Source organism: Podarcis filfolensis, assembly GCF_964270895.1.
Source record: "Podarcis filfolensis genome assembly, chromosome: 6".
Classification (NCBI taxonomy): Eukaryota; Metazoa; Chordata; class Lepidosauria; order Squamata; family Lacertidae; genus Podarcis; species Podarcis filfolensis.
The window spans coordinates 40,746,115-40,759,585 of NC_139609.1; the positions used below are offsets into that span (position 1 = coordinate 40,746,115).

At 42.1% G+C, this 13,471-nt stretch overlaps 1 protein-coding gene across 2 annotated transcripts in view; it reads right to left on the minus strand.

Annotated features, from left to right (window-relative positions):
- The window catches only part of FGGY (FGGY carbohydrate kinase domain containing), a 136,898-nt gene that overhangs the window by 34,469 nt on the left and 88,958 nt on the right, over window positions 1-13,471 (minus strand). For both annotated transcript variants that reach the window (XM_083621280.1, XM_083621281.1), the window contains exons 11-13: window positions 11,924-12,071; window positions 10,202-10,276; window positions 1,797-1,917 (exon numbers count right to left, since the gene is read on the minus strand). In XM_083621280.1, the coding sequence (XP_083477406.1) occupies window positions 1,797-1,917; window positions 10,202-10,276; window positions 11,924-12,071 (344 nt within the window). The remainder of the gene's footprint in view (window positions 1-1,796; window positions 1,918-10,201; window positions 10,277-11,923; window positions 12,072-13,471) is intronic.

Sequence of the window (13,471 nt, forward strand, 5' to 3'; positions counted from 1 at the left end):
TGCAAGCAGGACAAGAACACAAGAGCAGTCTCCCCTCCCGTGGTTTCCAGCATCTGGTATTCAGAAGCATTACTGCCTTCAGTTGTGAAGTCACAGCATAGCCATCATGGCTAGTAACTGTCAATAAACCTTATTCTCCATGAATTGGTCTAATCCAGGCTTCCTCAACCTCGGCCCTCCATATGTTTTGAGACTACAATTCCCATTATCCCTGACCACTGGTCCTGCTAGCTAGGGATCAAGGGAGTTGTAGGCCAAAAACATCTGGAGGGCCGAGGTTGAGGAAGCCTGGTCTAATCCTCTTTTGAAGTTAGCTAGGTTGATGGTCATCACTGCCTCCTGTGGGAGTCAGTTTATCAATGTGCTCTGTGAAGTACTTTTCATGACCCACTTTCTGAATGTTCCCTCTCACTCACCATTTCTCTAAACTAAAGAGTTCCAAATGTTGCAACCTTTCTTCATAGAGGAGTTGCTCAAGCCCTTGATCATTCTGGTTCTCCTTTTCAGAACCTCCAGAAACATCTCTTACACACAACCATTGCTCCTTGGCAACACCTATTCATATCAATGTGGGGTTATGTTGGAGAACATTCTGACGGGTTAGACTAAATATTTTCATACTGACTAAATATTTTCTGTGTAAATTATTCTAATGAGGCACAGATGGACAATGGTTTATAAAGTTATTAATAGGACTAGAGCATTTTATTTATAAAACCTTCACAGCTGATCATACTAAAAGCCAGGACTGAAGAACATCAGGTCAGGTGGCCAAATGTGGCCCACCAAGCTCTATTATTATTATTAATAATTTCTATTCTGCCTTTCATGCGAAGATTACAGAGCGGTTTACAACAGAAAAACACAAAAATACACACCATAATAAAAAAACAAAAACAATACACCCCCAGTTTAAAAAGCCATAGATTGCTTAATTAGCCAAAGTCCTGGGAGAAAAGGAATGTTTTTGCCCAGTGCTGCCCTAAAGATATTTAACAAAGCCACCAGGCAAGTCTCCCTGGGGAGAATTTTCCACAAACTGGGAACCACAGTAGAAAAGGCCCTTGCTTGTGTGACCACCCTCCAGACTTCTCATAGAAGAGGCACACAAAGAAGGGCCTCAGAAGATCATCTCATGGTCCGGGTCGGTTCATATGGAGAGAGGCAGCCCTTGAGGTATTGAGTTCCTGAGCCGTTTAAGGCTTTGTAGATCAAAACCAGCACTTTGAATCAGGCCTGGAAACTAGCTGGCAGCCAGTGCAGTTGGGCCAAGATTGGCGTGATATGTTCAAACCATCTTGTCCCAGTGGGCATCCAGGCTGCTAAATTCTGCACCCGCTGAAGTTTCTGAACCGTGAGGCTGCCCCACATATAACGTGTTACAGTAATCTAACCTTCTTTTTCTGCTCATTTCAATTTTCCAGGCTGCATTCACCCTGCAAAGGCCATACCCACCACTGGCCCTCCTTGCCCCCCAAATGCTTTTGCCTAGCTGGAAGGTTTCCAGAAACTCTGACAGTGTCTCTTGCTTGTCTGGACAGAGGGCAGAGATGGCTGTGGGCGTCTGTATATAAACTAAGGTGCTGTAGACAGATAAAATTTGCATTCATTGCTCCACCCACTTTAGCTCTGGCCCTGCCTACCACTGGCATGTGGCCCCAGGAAGGCTGCCCAGAGGAGAAGGCAGCCTTTGTACAGAAAAGAGTTCCCCACCCATGCTGTAGGCCTGTGTGTTCTCTTCCCCCTTAACGACAATGTAGTAGATCCTGTTCCTTAACCGTATCCTCAAAACTTACCAGTGATGTCTGCATGCATCTGCACAAAGAGAGGGTTCTTGCTCAGCCCACCACACATGAACAGAGTGTTGACACTGTGCCCTGCAGCTTGCATTGTTTCCACAATATGCCTTGTTCCCAGCTTGAGTGTGAAGAGAAAATAGAGAAACAACAATTAAGAAAAGAGGCTACAAGAAAAACAGCTGCTTAAAGAGTTGGGTTGTTGGCTGTTAGTGTTGAAGAAGAGTAGAAAAACATGCAAAACACCTAGAAAAGATAATGGCTACAGTCGGATGTTGTGATTAACCATGCTTTATCATGACAAGAATGAGCTCAGGTGAGCCTTGGACTCACACACTCTTCCCTTTCCTCCTCTGGTTCACATGCCAGGATGTGATTGGATGCTTTTGCATCTGATTTCAATTAAGCACAGGTTAGTGCTACAGCACAAACCTAAACCATGGTTTATTTGTTTTTTTGTTGTTGTCTTTTGTACCCCTGACCGTTAGGTCCAGTCACGGACGACTCTGGGGTTGAGGCACTCATCTCGCTCTATAGGCCAAGGAAGCCGGCGTTGGTCCGCATACAGCTTCCGGGTCATGTGGCCAGCATGACTAAGCCGCTTCTGGCAAACCAGAGCAGCGCACGGAAATACCGTTTACCTTCCCGCCGGAGCGGTACCTATTTATCTACTTGCACTTGACATGCTTTTGAACTGCTAGGTGGGCAGGAGCTGGGACCGAACAACGGGAGCTCACCCCATCGCGGGGATTCGAACCGCCGACCTTCCGATAGGCAAGCCCTAGGCTCAGTGCTTTAGACCACAGCGCCACCCGCATCCCTAAACCATGGTTACATTTTATCTATTGTTTACTGAAGCAAGCTAGCTTCATAACCCCATTTTTTTCCTGCTGACTGATACAATAAACTGTGGTTAATCAATAATGGAAATGAACACTTCTGAAATCCACCTTATTATGGTGTTGGGAAGGTGCAGCATTCAGACCAGAGGTTCACATAGACTTGTGCCCATCATGGTAAATGCTTTATCATGTTCTGTATCAGTGAGCTTCCTAGTTTTTTTCAGATAAAACTTCATATCCCCTAATCTTTCATGGTGAAATTCACAATGGAACAACCACATGTAGTAGTTCTCCCATGACTAGCATCAGGCTTGGGACAAACACATACACAAGATTCTTTATGTAGCAAACAATTATTGATCCCCATAGCTTGTGGTGGTGATGGCACATGTAGAAACAGCTATAGTGGTACCTCGAGTTAAGAACTTATTTCGTTCTGGAGGTCCATTCTTAACCTGAAACTGTTCTTAACCTGACGTACCACTTTAGCTAATGGGGCCTCCCGCTGCTGCCACCGCTGCCGCATGATTTCTGTTCTCATCCTGAAGCAAAGTTCTTAACCCGAGGTACTATTTCTGGGTTAGCAGAGTCTGTAACCTGAAGCGTCTGTAACCTGAAGCATCTGTAACCCGAGGTACCACTGTATTTAAAAAGGGAAATTCAGGGAGGTTTCTAGCCACTTCTCTTACTCCTGATAGCTAAACAGAACCTCCATATTCAAAGCCAAAATGCAACTGAAAACCAGGTGCTGGGGACAAACAAGAAGGGTATGACCATGCCTTGTTCATGAGTTTTCTGGGAATTTATATATGTGTACCATTCAAGATAGAAGCTGGACAGTGGTCTGTTTTTATTTTTTGGGTAGACAGGTGATTTTCAGTCTGATCCAGAGACATGCAAGTTCTCCATTGAAGAAATAATTGATAGTACAGGGAAGAAGATTTATTTCACTGAGTGCCCCCACCCAAGGAGGGAACTGTTGAAAGCACCAGAAGCACAATAGCAGGCAAACAGTCTTCTGCCTTTTAGGAACCTTTTGATCAGAGCCATAACCACACATGGAACTGTGAGTTGCTGGGGCAATCTCTGCTTGGAAGCCCGCTCTACTGATAGATCATATGTCACTGGCTTTGGTATTTTTCTACTCTTTTAACAAAGAACATCCACTTTCTGTTCACAGAAATAAAGCTGCAGAGATTCACCTTGGCACTTGCTCACCATCATTTTTGTGACATTTAATATACATCTAAGGCTCACTAAATTCAAGATCAGACAAACATTACTGAAAATACGTGAGTACTCAACAAAAGCCCATGCTGCCTTCTTTTTTATAACAGGAGACTGTGGATCTAGATATAAGCCATGGAAGGATCAACTAAACTAAAAAAAAAAAAAATGTTACTGTGACGTCCTACGTGTAAAAAAACAGGGAATTACATTTCAAGATATAGTGGTGATGCAAACCAAATTCTGGTTTTTCTTCTTCCAGAATTCATTTAAGAATAGAATAGAATAGAATAGAATAGAATAGAATAGAATAGAATAGAATAGAATAGAATAGAACAGAACAGAACAGAACAAAACAAAACAAAACAAAATAAAATAAAATAGTACTGTATCGAAGAAAGTTGTCCCTTTCACATAGACACCACAAATCTGTTCTGGGGGTTCCCCTCAACCCTCCAGAGAATATGGGAGGGTGGAGGAAGAGGAGAGGGAGGAAAATTCTGTTGCACAAGGGCAAGTCCTTGCATTGTACGGCACAACTTCATTGCTAACAACACTTCATATTTGGTCAGTTGTCCGGAGACAACAAGTGCTATATAAATGAATCAGGAGTACATGAGTTTCTCATGTCAGCTATAGATGTTATTTGACAAACACAGTTGTTGCATGAACACTGATGTTACTCTGTTACTTTAATTTCTGAGTTTCAACCCAACATTTAGGACTGAAGAAAGCAAAAGTGTCAAAAGCAAAACTTCTGCTAAATCTACCCCTTGCCAGACCCAAACAGTAAGGAATTCCCTCAGCTTTTATGCCGAACCTCTTTTGAAGCGTGGCCAAAGTTTACGGGAAGCTTTACAATCGGCAGAAAATGTTTCTTCAGACCCAGACTGGTTATTTAAGAAGGGGAAAGCAAATTAAGCTTCAGCTGTTTATTATGGCAGGATTGTGTTTCAAGGGTATTTTGGTTTAAGATAGGTAGTTTTGGCAAACTGTAGCAACTATAAGCTCAGCTAATGAAATCCATAACATCTTTACTTAAGATGTGTGCTTTAAGCCAGAGGGCCACAATTTCGATTATGGAAAGAATAAGCTTTTTAATATATTTTTTTAATCTTGCCTTGAGAATACAAGTATAATTGCCCTTAACAGAAAGTTTCACATGATCACCTCAATAATATCCTTTTCCTATCTCCACAATCCACATTTATGAACGTCTAGAGTATACCCCTGAATGTCAACATAGACACAAATGACCACATATACATGTCACACCAAAGCCATGCCTGCCATGCCATGTTCCTCCTTTGATTTGCAAAGACATTTTTCACCAGCAGCATCTACCCTCAGGCACCTGATGTCAGGTAAAGCAGTAGGTACGAAGCAGCAACTGAAAGCATTGCGACTGTTCTCCCAATCATCTCTTTGCAAACATGGTTTCCAATTGGCACAGTTTAAATTTGGCACCAAATGCAAGCTGTGCTGCTTTAAGTCCAGGCCAGACCACTTGGGAGCCGACAGGAGTTCCCAAATGGGGCCATTCCCTGCCAAAACCAGTGAAGCTTGTCTCCAGCGATGATTTTAAATTTAGCACTGAATACAAACCCTACTAGAATTGATTCCAATTATGATCTTGGGATTGGAACCCCCCAATGCAGCCAATGCCAGCAAGGCTTACATTCAAAGCAAATTTAAACAGCACCAAATGCAATCCCTGCTGCCAAAGGACCATTGGAACTACAGTGGTACCTCTGGTTAGGAATTTAATTCGGTCCGGAGGTGCGTTCTTAACCTGAAACTGTTCTTAACCTGAAGCACCACTTTAGCTAATGGGGCCTTGGGCTGCCGCAGCGCGATTTCTGTTCTCATCCTGAAGCAAAGTTCTTAACCCGAGGTACTATTTCTGGGTTAGCGGAGTCTGTAACCTGAAGTGTCTGTAACCTGAAGTGTCTGTAACCCGAGGTATCACTGTACAAGGCTTAGCACACACGCCTGCTTTGTCTCTTAGAACAGGTATTGCATAGAGCATTGTTTAAATTTGGCACCAATTGCAAGCCCCTCTGTTTTCCTAGCTTTCAGGTAGTTGACAGGTAGGCAGGTCCATGATGGGATGACCACTTTTGGATCTGGCACACCAGATCAAAGTGGTCCTCAAGGCTGTGCAATTCCCTACCTCCAGGCTCAGCCAGGGTTTGTGTAAGCCAGGGTTTGTTTAGCAAATCACAAACTATGAATTGTTCCACCGAAGATCAAACAAATCATGTCATGTTTAATGATGATTACCTTGAAAAACTTCAGAGCATCCATTTTTCCCCTCCACTGGGTGGCACTGAGGTGGCGGCCCCACTGGCAATCACCTCAGAGAGCCATGTGAAAATGGCATCTTTCCAAAACTGATGTGCAAATCTCTCCTGTATCCAGAGAACTATAAGCAGTACAACCTTCTCATCCGACCAGATTTTTCTGTTGCATGGCATTTGACCTCAGATGAATGATGCTATGGATTGGGTAACCTGTGATTCCTTCTCAGGCAAGGAGGGGGCTGTGTCAAAAGACATTTGTGGGCCATATCATTTGTGTCTCTACTGCTGACAGAAACATTTGTTAGCTTATGGGCTGAGCTGGGAAATGGAAAGCTTGGGAAGCAAGAAGTCAAAACTATCACTCTGGGTCTGGCAAGCCTGCCTCAAAACAAAATAAGGCAGGGATGGAAACTGGATTTGGCCAGTAGGCCAGATCTGTAATTCCCCTCCTCTCCACAGGTCAACTTTTGAGAAGTGGGCAGAAAAAGTTAAAAGGGGATCCCTGTAACCGTGGATAAGCTGACTGGCAGTACAGCAAGCCCCTGTGAAGGCAAGTGCCCAGCACCAATCCAGTTTGCCATCAGTCCAGTTTGCTGTAACAGCCAATCAGCTGATCCACTGTTTTATAGGGAGTCCCCTTGAAGGCAAGCTCCCTGCACCATTGGAACTCCCTGAGCGGAACTGACAGGGAACCCCACTTCCAAATGAACAATTGGAATTACACTCCATATGGTTTGTATGTGTCCTTTGTTTGTAGCTGTGCCAATATTTGCCACTCGCCAGATATCACATAGGGCATCAAGTGTGGCACAGGTGGCCTTGGTTTGTGGGGAACAGTCTCGTGGGCCCATCCTGGGCCTAATTAGGCCTGCAGGCCAAACGTTCTCCAGTGCCAATGTATAAAAACTCCAGGTCAGCAAGGGCAGGGATTATGGTTTCTGGGTTTGTAAAAACAGAACTGAGAGTTCAGCGCACCATGTGGATTGTAAATCAGGTGTTTGCACAGGAGGTGCTAATTATGCTGTAGCCATGAATTGCAAATTGTAGGCAATCTTATGGGTAGAACTGAACTTTGATTGAAAGCTCATTGACTTTTTTCTCCCCCAGGGACTGTATTTCTGTACTGTATGGAGCTTGAACAATTTAAAATACAACATTAAAAACAATTTAAAACAATTTAATGTTCTACAAAGAAGACGCTCTAAAAACTATTCTTACAATTATCTGGGGGAGAAATGGTTTCCCTTAGAAATGAAGCCATTTCAATGCTGAACTAAGTTAATTTGACATAGGCATAGAAATATGCAAATTGTGAGACATCAAATGCAAATTCCTCCTTTTTCTGCAATGTCTCTCACTAAAAGTAAACAAAAGGTCAGCAATAAGTGGCAAAAGTTACATTTTTTTGCTATATTTTAAAGCTAAACTCATGTTCAAGTGTAGCAGACAACATGCAGCTTTGACTAATGCAAATACCAACTGTAAATTGATGTAATGTGTCTGTATTTAGTGCCGATACAATGTGAACTATCTACTAAAAAATAAAACCGTGTATTATTATTTTTAAAAAAATACCCAACATGGAAATTTGCACATTCTAAGAATTAGAGAAAATTACAGGTTCTCATTAGTTGGGTTTTCTGTTGCCTTAATTTACACTGCTACTACAGTGGTACCTCAGGTTAAGAACTTAATTTGTTCTGGAGGTCTGTTCTTAACTTGAAACCACTTAACTTGCGCCACCGGAGCACGATTTCTGTCCTCATACTGAAGCAAAGTTCTTAACCCGAGGTAATATTTCTGGGTTAGCGGAGTCTGTAACCTGAAGCGTATGTAACCCAAGGTACCACTGTACACAGAGAAAAGAACCATCTGTGAAGAAAAATCTAAGAAGACATCACCTTTAATTTTATATATTTTAATAATCACTAAAGTAGGATACGGGAAAAGGGGACCAGTAGAGGCTTAATTTCAAAGCACAGTGCAGCCATGTGCAATGAAGCACTTGGAGAATAATAGATGGTTTTCCCAGGATATCCAACTGAGAAAGCTTCCACCTCATTAGCATAGAATAATGCCACGGTGCTTGTTTGGCATTGGAAAGTTGTTGTCTGCAATCTCTTTCATGAGACATTATCAGTAGTTCTTATTTTCCAAGAAAGCACTTGCATTTCTTATTTAAATTTAAAAGGGATGGTAAAGTACCAAGTGCACTGCCATTATGCTCACCAAAGAGGAGCAATAATAGGGCTAACAGTAATGTATTCCAGGTTCAGTCGGAGTAATCCTGTTTTTGTCAAGAGAACTGTTAAAACAAGTGGAATTCACAGAATCTGCCCTCACTGCTGGGCTTCGTAGAGAGCCATGATGTGAGGAAATGCGAAAACTAATCTGTATTGCCTGCACACCTTTCTGTGTGCCCCTCCCTCATCAGCAAACAACAACAATTGGTATCGTCCAAGGTGACACAAAAACATGGCTGACTTGGACAGCGGGAAGCTAAAGAATTTCCGTTCCATAGCACGCCTTATCTCGCATTTGTAATGTGCTTGGAAGGCTGCAGATTTGCATTTCAATTGAACAGAATTCAGTTATACAGTTGACAACGAACAACATAATAGCTACTAATAGTTCACCCGCAACAGTTCAGACAGAAACAGAGAGGTGGACAAATGTACTCCACTTGTACCGTCAGTCTTTAAAAAGGGCAGAAAAGAAAGCGGACTATTTTCATTCTGAAAAATATACTAGAAATTAAGCATAGCAACAAAGACTAGCAACCATCGGAAGCCAACAAGGCTCAGCTGTCAGGAAGACCTATTAGCCGTCATTCCATCCCTTGTGGAAAAGTAAGATGAAAGTCTAATTAATTCCTATTAATTAAGAGTGTGCTTCTTATCTCTTCCCATGTTTGTTGAATGGGAAAGTGTGGTGGCCTCTTAATTATTGCTGTCACTAGGGACTGAAGTGGCGCTGTGGGTTAAACCACAGAGCCTAGGACTTGCTGATCGAAAGGTCGGCGGTTCGAATCCCCGCGGCTGGATGGGTTCCCGTCATTCAGTCCCAGCTCCTGCCCACCTAGCAGTTCGAAAGCACGTTAAAGTGCAAGTAGAAAAATAGGGACCGCTTTCTAGCGGGAAGGTAAACGGCGTTTCCGTGTGCGGCGCTGATGCTGGCTCGCCAGATGCAGCTTCGTCACGCTGGCCACGTGACCCGGAAGTGAGTTCGGACAGCGCCGGCTCCCGGCCTCTTGAGCGAGATGAGCGCGCAACCCTAGAGTCGGACATGACTGGCCCTGACGGGCGGGGGTACCTTTACCTTTTACCTTTAGGGACTGAAGTAACAGTATCTCGCTCCTCAAAAGTGAGTGAAATTCAGTTTCTTATATTTTACATTATTGTCCTGAGAAGAAGTAGTCTGCCTTCTGGAGGTTGCCCCTAAAGAATGTAACTAAAAAAAAAAAAAAGTAAAACTAATAGCCCATGTAGACCAGTCATGAGGCAGAGGAGTTATTTTTTTTGTTTGTTTTGTGTTTTATTATGTACTTTGTGTTTTTTATCTTGTATTTTTATGTTGTGAACCACCTCGAGATCTACAGATGAAGGAAAGGTACACAAATTTAATTAATTAATTAATTAATTACTTTGGTCTCCAGCATAACTAAACTGATATTTTTCTCAACATTTCTCAGTAAACAGAAATTTCCTGGTTGAACTCTTTCTTGCAACAACTTCAGAGGAGAGACAACTTTGCAAACTTAGGGAAATAAGGATTATTTTTTTATTTTTTTGGCGAGCAATCTTTAATATGAACAAAAGAATGAAATTTCCAAAATCCTGGGGGAACTTACTTTGAGAGGAAATTTCTTGGGAAATTTACTTATTTTATCGGGTCTGCTTGGTAAATAAATTCATAATTCATAATTACAAACCAGTTTTGCATTTGAAAACGGGATGAAGTAACATTGGTTTAAGTTCTTTAAAGGGAATAACGAAGGGAAGCATTGTAAAAGTGCCAGTTTTCAGTGACTTACTGCAATAGCCTGAATTGTGGCCAAGTAGATAAGAGCAAGATCATCCAGGCCTTGAGATAATGTCAGTCCAACCACCTGCAGAGAAAATGAGGAGAAAAACTTCCTGATGTGAGAATTCAGTACTTCCCAATTCTCTCGCTAAACAAAGTTCTAAAGTGAGTCCTAGGCTTGTTGCTGCAAGTTGCACCCAAACAGTCATAGGACAGCACCTTTCCCCCCTCTCCTGAGATGGGCTACTGCATACATAGATAGTCACCAGTTTAATGAGCAATAACACAAATCAATCTGGTGATATTTTCCTGGTCAATTGCATTTTTAAACATTATTCTCATCCCCATCCCCTACATCCAACATACTTTCCAATGAAATCAGTATATAGGTTCACAAACAGAGAACTGTTCATTTTACTGTGAATCCATCTTGGTGCCTCTCCAGATGTTTGGGACTATAATACTCAACAGCCCCGGACTGAGACTGATGGGAGTTGTGCAAGCCTGCCTTATTCTGCTACTTCTAATTGTCACATTATACTTTATAGGTGGGATTCGCCTAAGGAACACCAGCAAGTGGAATCCAGAATGCGACAGCTAGACTGGTGACTGGGAGTGGCCGGCAAGACCATATAACACCAGTCCTGAAAGACCTACATTGGCTCCCAGTACATTTCCGAGCAAATTCAAAGTGTTGGTGCTGACCTTTAAAGCCCTAAATGGACTCAGCCCTGTACACATGAAGGATCATCTCCACCCCCATTGTTCAGCCCGGACACTGAGGTCCAGCTTCGAGGGCCTTCTGGCTGTTCCCTCACTGTGAGAAGTGAGATTACAGGGAACCAGGCTGAGGGCCTTCTTGGTAGTGGCACCCGCACTGTGGAATGCCCTCCCATCAGATGACAAAGAAATAAACAACTATCTGACTTTTAAGACACCTGACGGCAGCCCTGTTTAGGGAAGTTTTTAATGATCGATGCTTTATTGTGTTTGTAATATTCTGTTGGGAGCCGCCCAGAGTGACTGAGGAAACCCAGCCAGATGGGCAGGGTATAAATAACAAATTATTATTATAAATTATTATATTATTACTTGTGCAATGGGGTTTTCTTCCTTCCTTCCCTGGGCGTCCCGAAATTGGCTACTGGGGAGAGAACCCCCAGAAAAAAAAGCACAAGAGTTTACACTTGTTAATGTTAAATGTGGATTTAACATTTAATTGCTTTCTCTGGAAGAAAGCAAACTGCTTTGGCAGAGAAGGTATTACTTGTGCAACCCTAATGGCTCATGGGTCAAAATAAGGATGCAGGAAGTGGACAGTATGGGAAAGTAGCCTTTCAGATGGGATAGCACTCTTTTTGTTTTCTCTGCTAACAGTTAATGTGCCTTCTCATCTGAAATTTGCCGCTTTTCTATACTTCTGCTGCTTGGCCAGTCCTACAGAAACGTATGAAGCTGTGCAAAGCTCAAAACTAATGTGATTAAAAATTTAAAATGTGTTAAAACATACCTCCTTACGTTTCAGTCATATGATATGGGAAGTATCCTGAACTTTTGCATCCTAAAAAAAGTTCCAATTTCAACAGCAACAAATGAAAGGAAAATCCCTAAACTCAGTGGGATTTCTATTAAAGAAGGATGGTAATGTTCAAAATACAAATGCTCATTTCAAGCTCTCATTTTATCCCATTGTTCTGTTCTGACCCGTTTTCAAAGGCAGGCTGTTTCTTACCATGCCCTTTAGTGTAATATCTGCAAGGGGAGATCTGTTGCCATGGAAATCTGGCCAAACATGTAAATCAACAGTGAGGAAACCCACAGGCAAAGATTTCTTAATCAGATCCAGGTGACCGTTCAAGTATGTATATATACTTTGAGCACTGCAAGAAAAACAAGTAGAAAAGAAAAAGGGGTGTGGGAGAGAGGTTATTCCTCGAACATATTGCATGATCTGTACTCCTAAAACAGATATACACACAAATTATCAAAAGGCCTACAAAGCCAAATTAAAATATGGAGAGGGAGGTGAAGAGAAGGAGAAGACGATATCAATATATTACTTTTCAGGTATGCACTGTTGAACAGCATGGGTAAGAATCAAATGTGGAACTAGGATCTCATCATAGCAACACTTAAGAAGAGATTTGCATCCTGATTCCAAGCACATTTGTTTAATCTCATTTAATTTGAGTCAGGCACTTGCAAAAGCACCAGCTAAGTCTCACTGACCACATAGATCAACGGCTAGCCCTTCTCCAGCTACACCTACATGGGAAGTTTGAGAATTGCCGCATCTTGTGAAATCACCGTGCATGCATGGGATTTAAACACAGAACGTTTGCACGTGGAATAAATCATGGGAATTTCTCATGAATATTAATGGCATTTTGCAAGCACAGTGCAAACACAGCATGCTCAGCAACGGAAGCCTTGGGTGCAATCCAGAGAATCCTCAGAGTGCTTAATTTCCATTCATATCAGTGGAACTTAAAAGTGTGCTTAGTTTTCTCTGGAATGCACCCAGAGGGTGAAATCCAAAGAAAGTGAAAACAAGCCAAATCCTACTGAAATCCATGGGAATTGCAATCTAGCCTTCGATTGCATGCACTGACATGCCAGTAAAACTATGCTACTATTACCACACTTTATAAAGCTCTAGGAAAAAACCTTGGGAATAGGCTTTTACAAACATCAGGGATGGATTTTTAAAATTCTACTGTTAGTTTTGCCTTCCAGGGAGTACCGAGAAGACTTCATTTTCAGAAAGGATGGTCAATAGGAGAGCATCTTCCTCTAATTACAATTGATTAGTCATTGTCTCAGTTTTGGAGGTCCAAATAGTGATATTCATTTAGCCTCTGCATGTATATTCAGTCATGCACTAATGAGCTCCCTGAGGGAATTTGGCATGTGTTTACTACTCTGACTTATGACCTCCTTGCAGCTGTATATTTATATTCTGCATTTAAGCATTCAGCTGCACATTGTTTCAATTAGGGCTTACCATGTGTTTGCTATCTGAGGATATCATTCAAAATGAAGTGCACTTGGAAAGCATTAAAATAACTAATTCATATCATTATTCACATACTTTAAAGGTTGTTTTATGTGACTTGTGGAGGAAAACACAGCAATAGTTTTGTAAGTTACTACAATTCCTTAGTAGCCTTATTTGTCTCTTTATACCCATAGCCCTTCAACGAGGAAGATGGCAAGCAGAAGGGAGAAGGGGTTAGTGCGCAAAGGATAGAAGACTCAGCTGAGAAACAGCACACTTCCA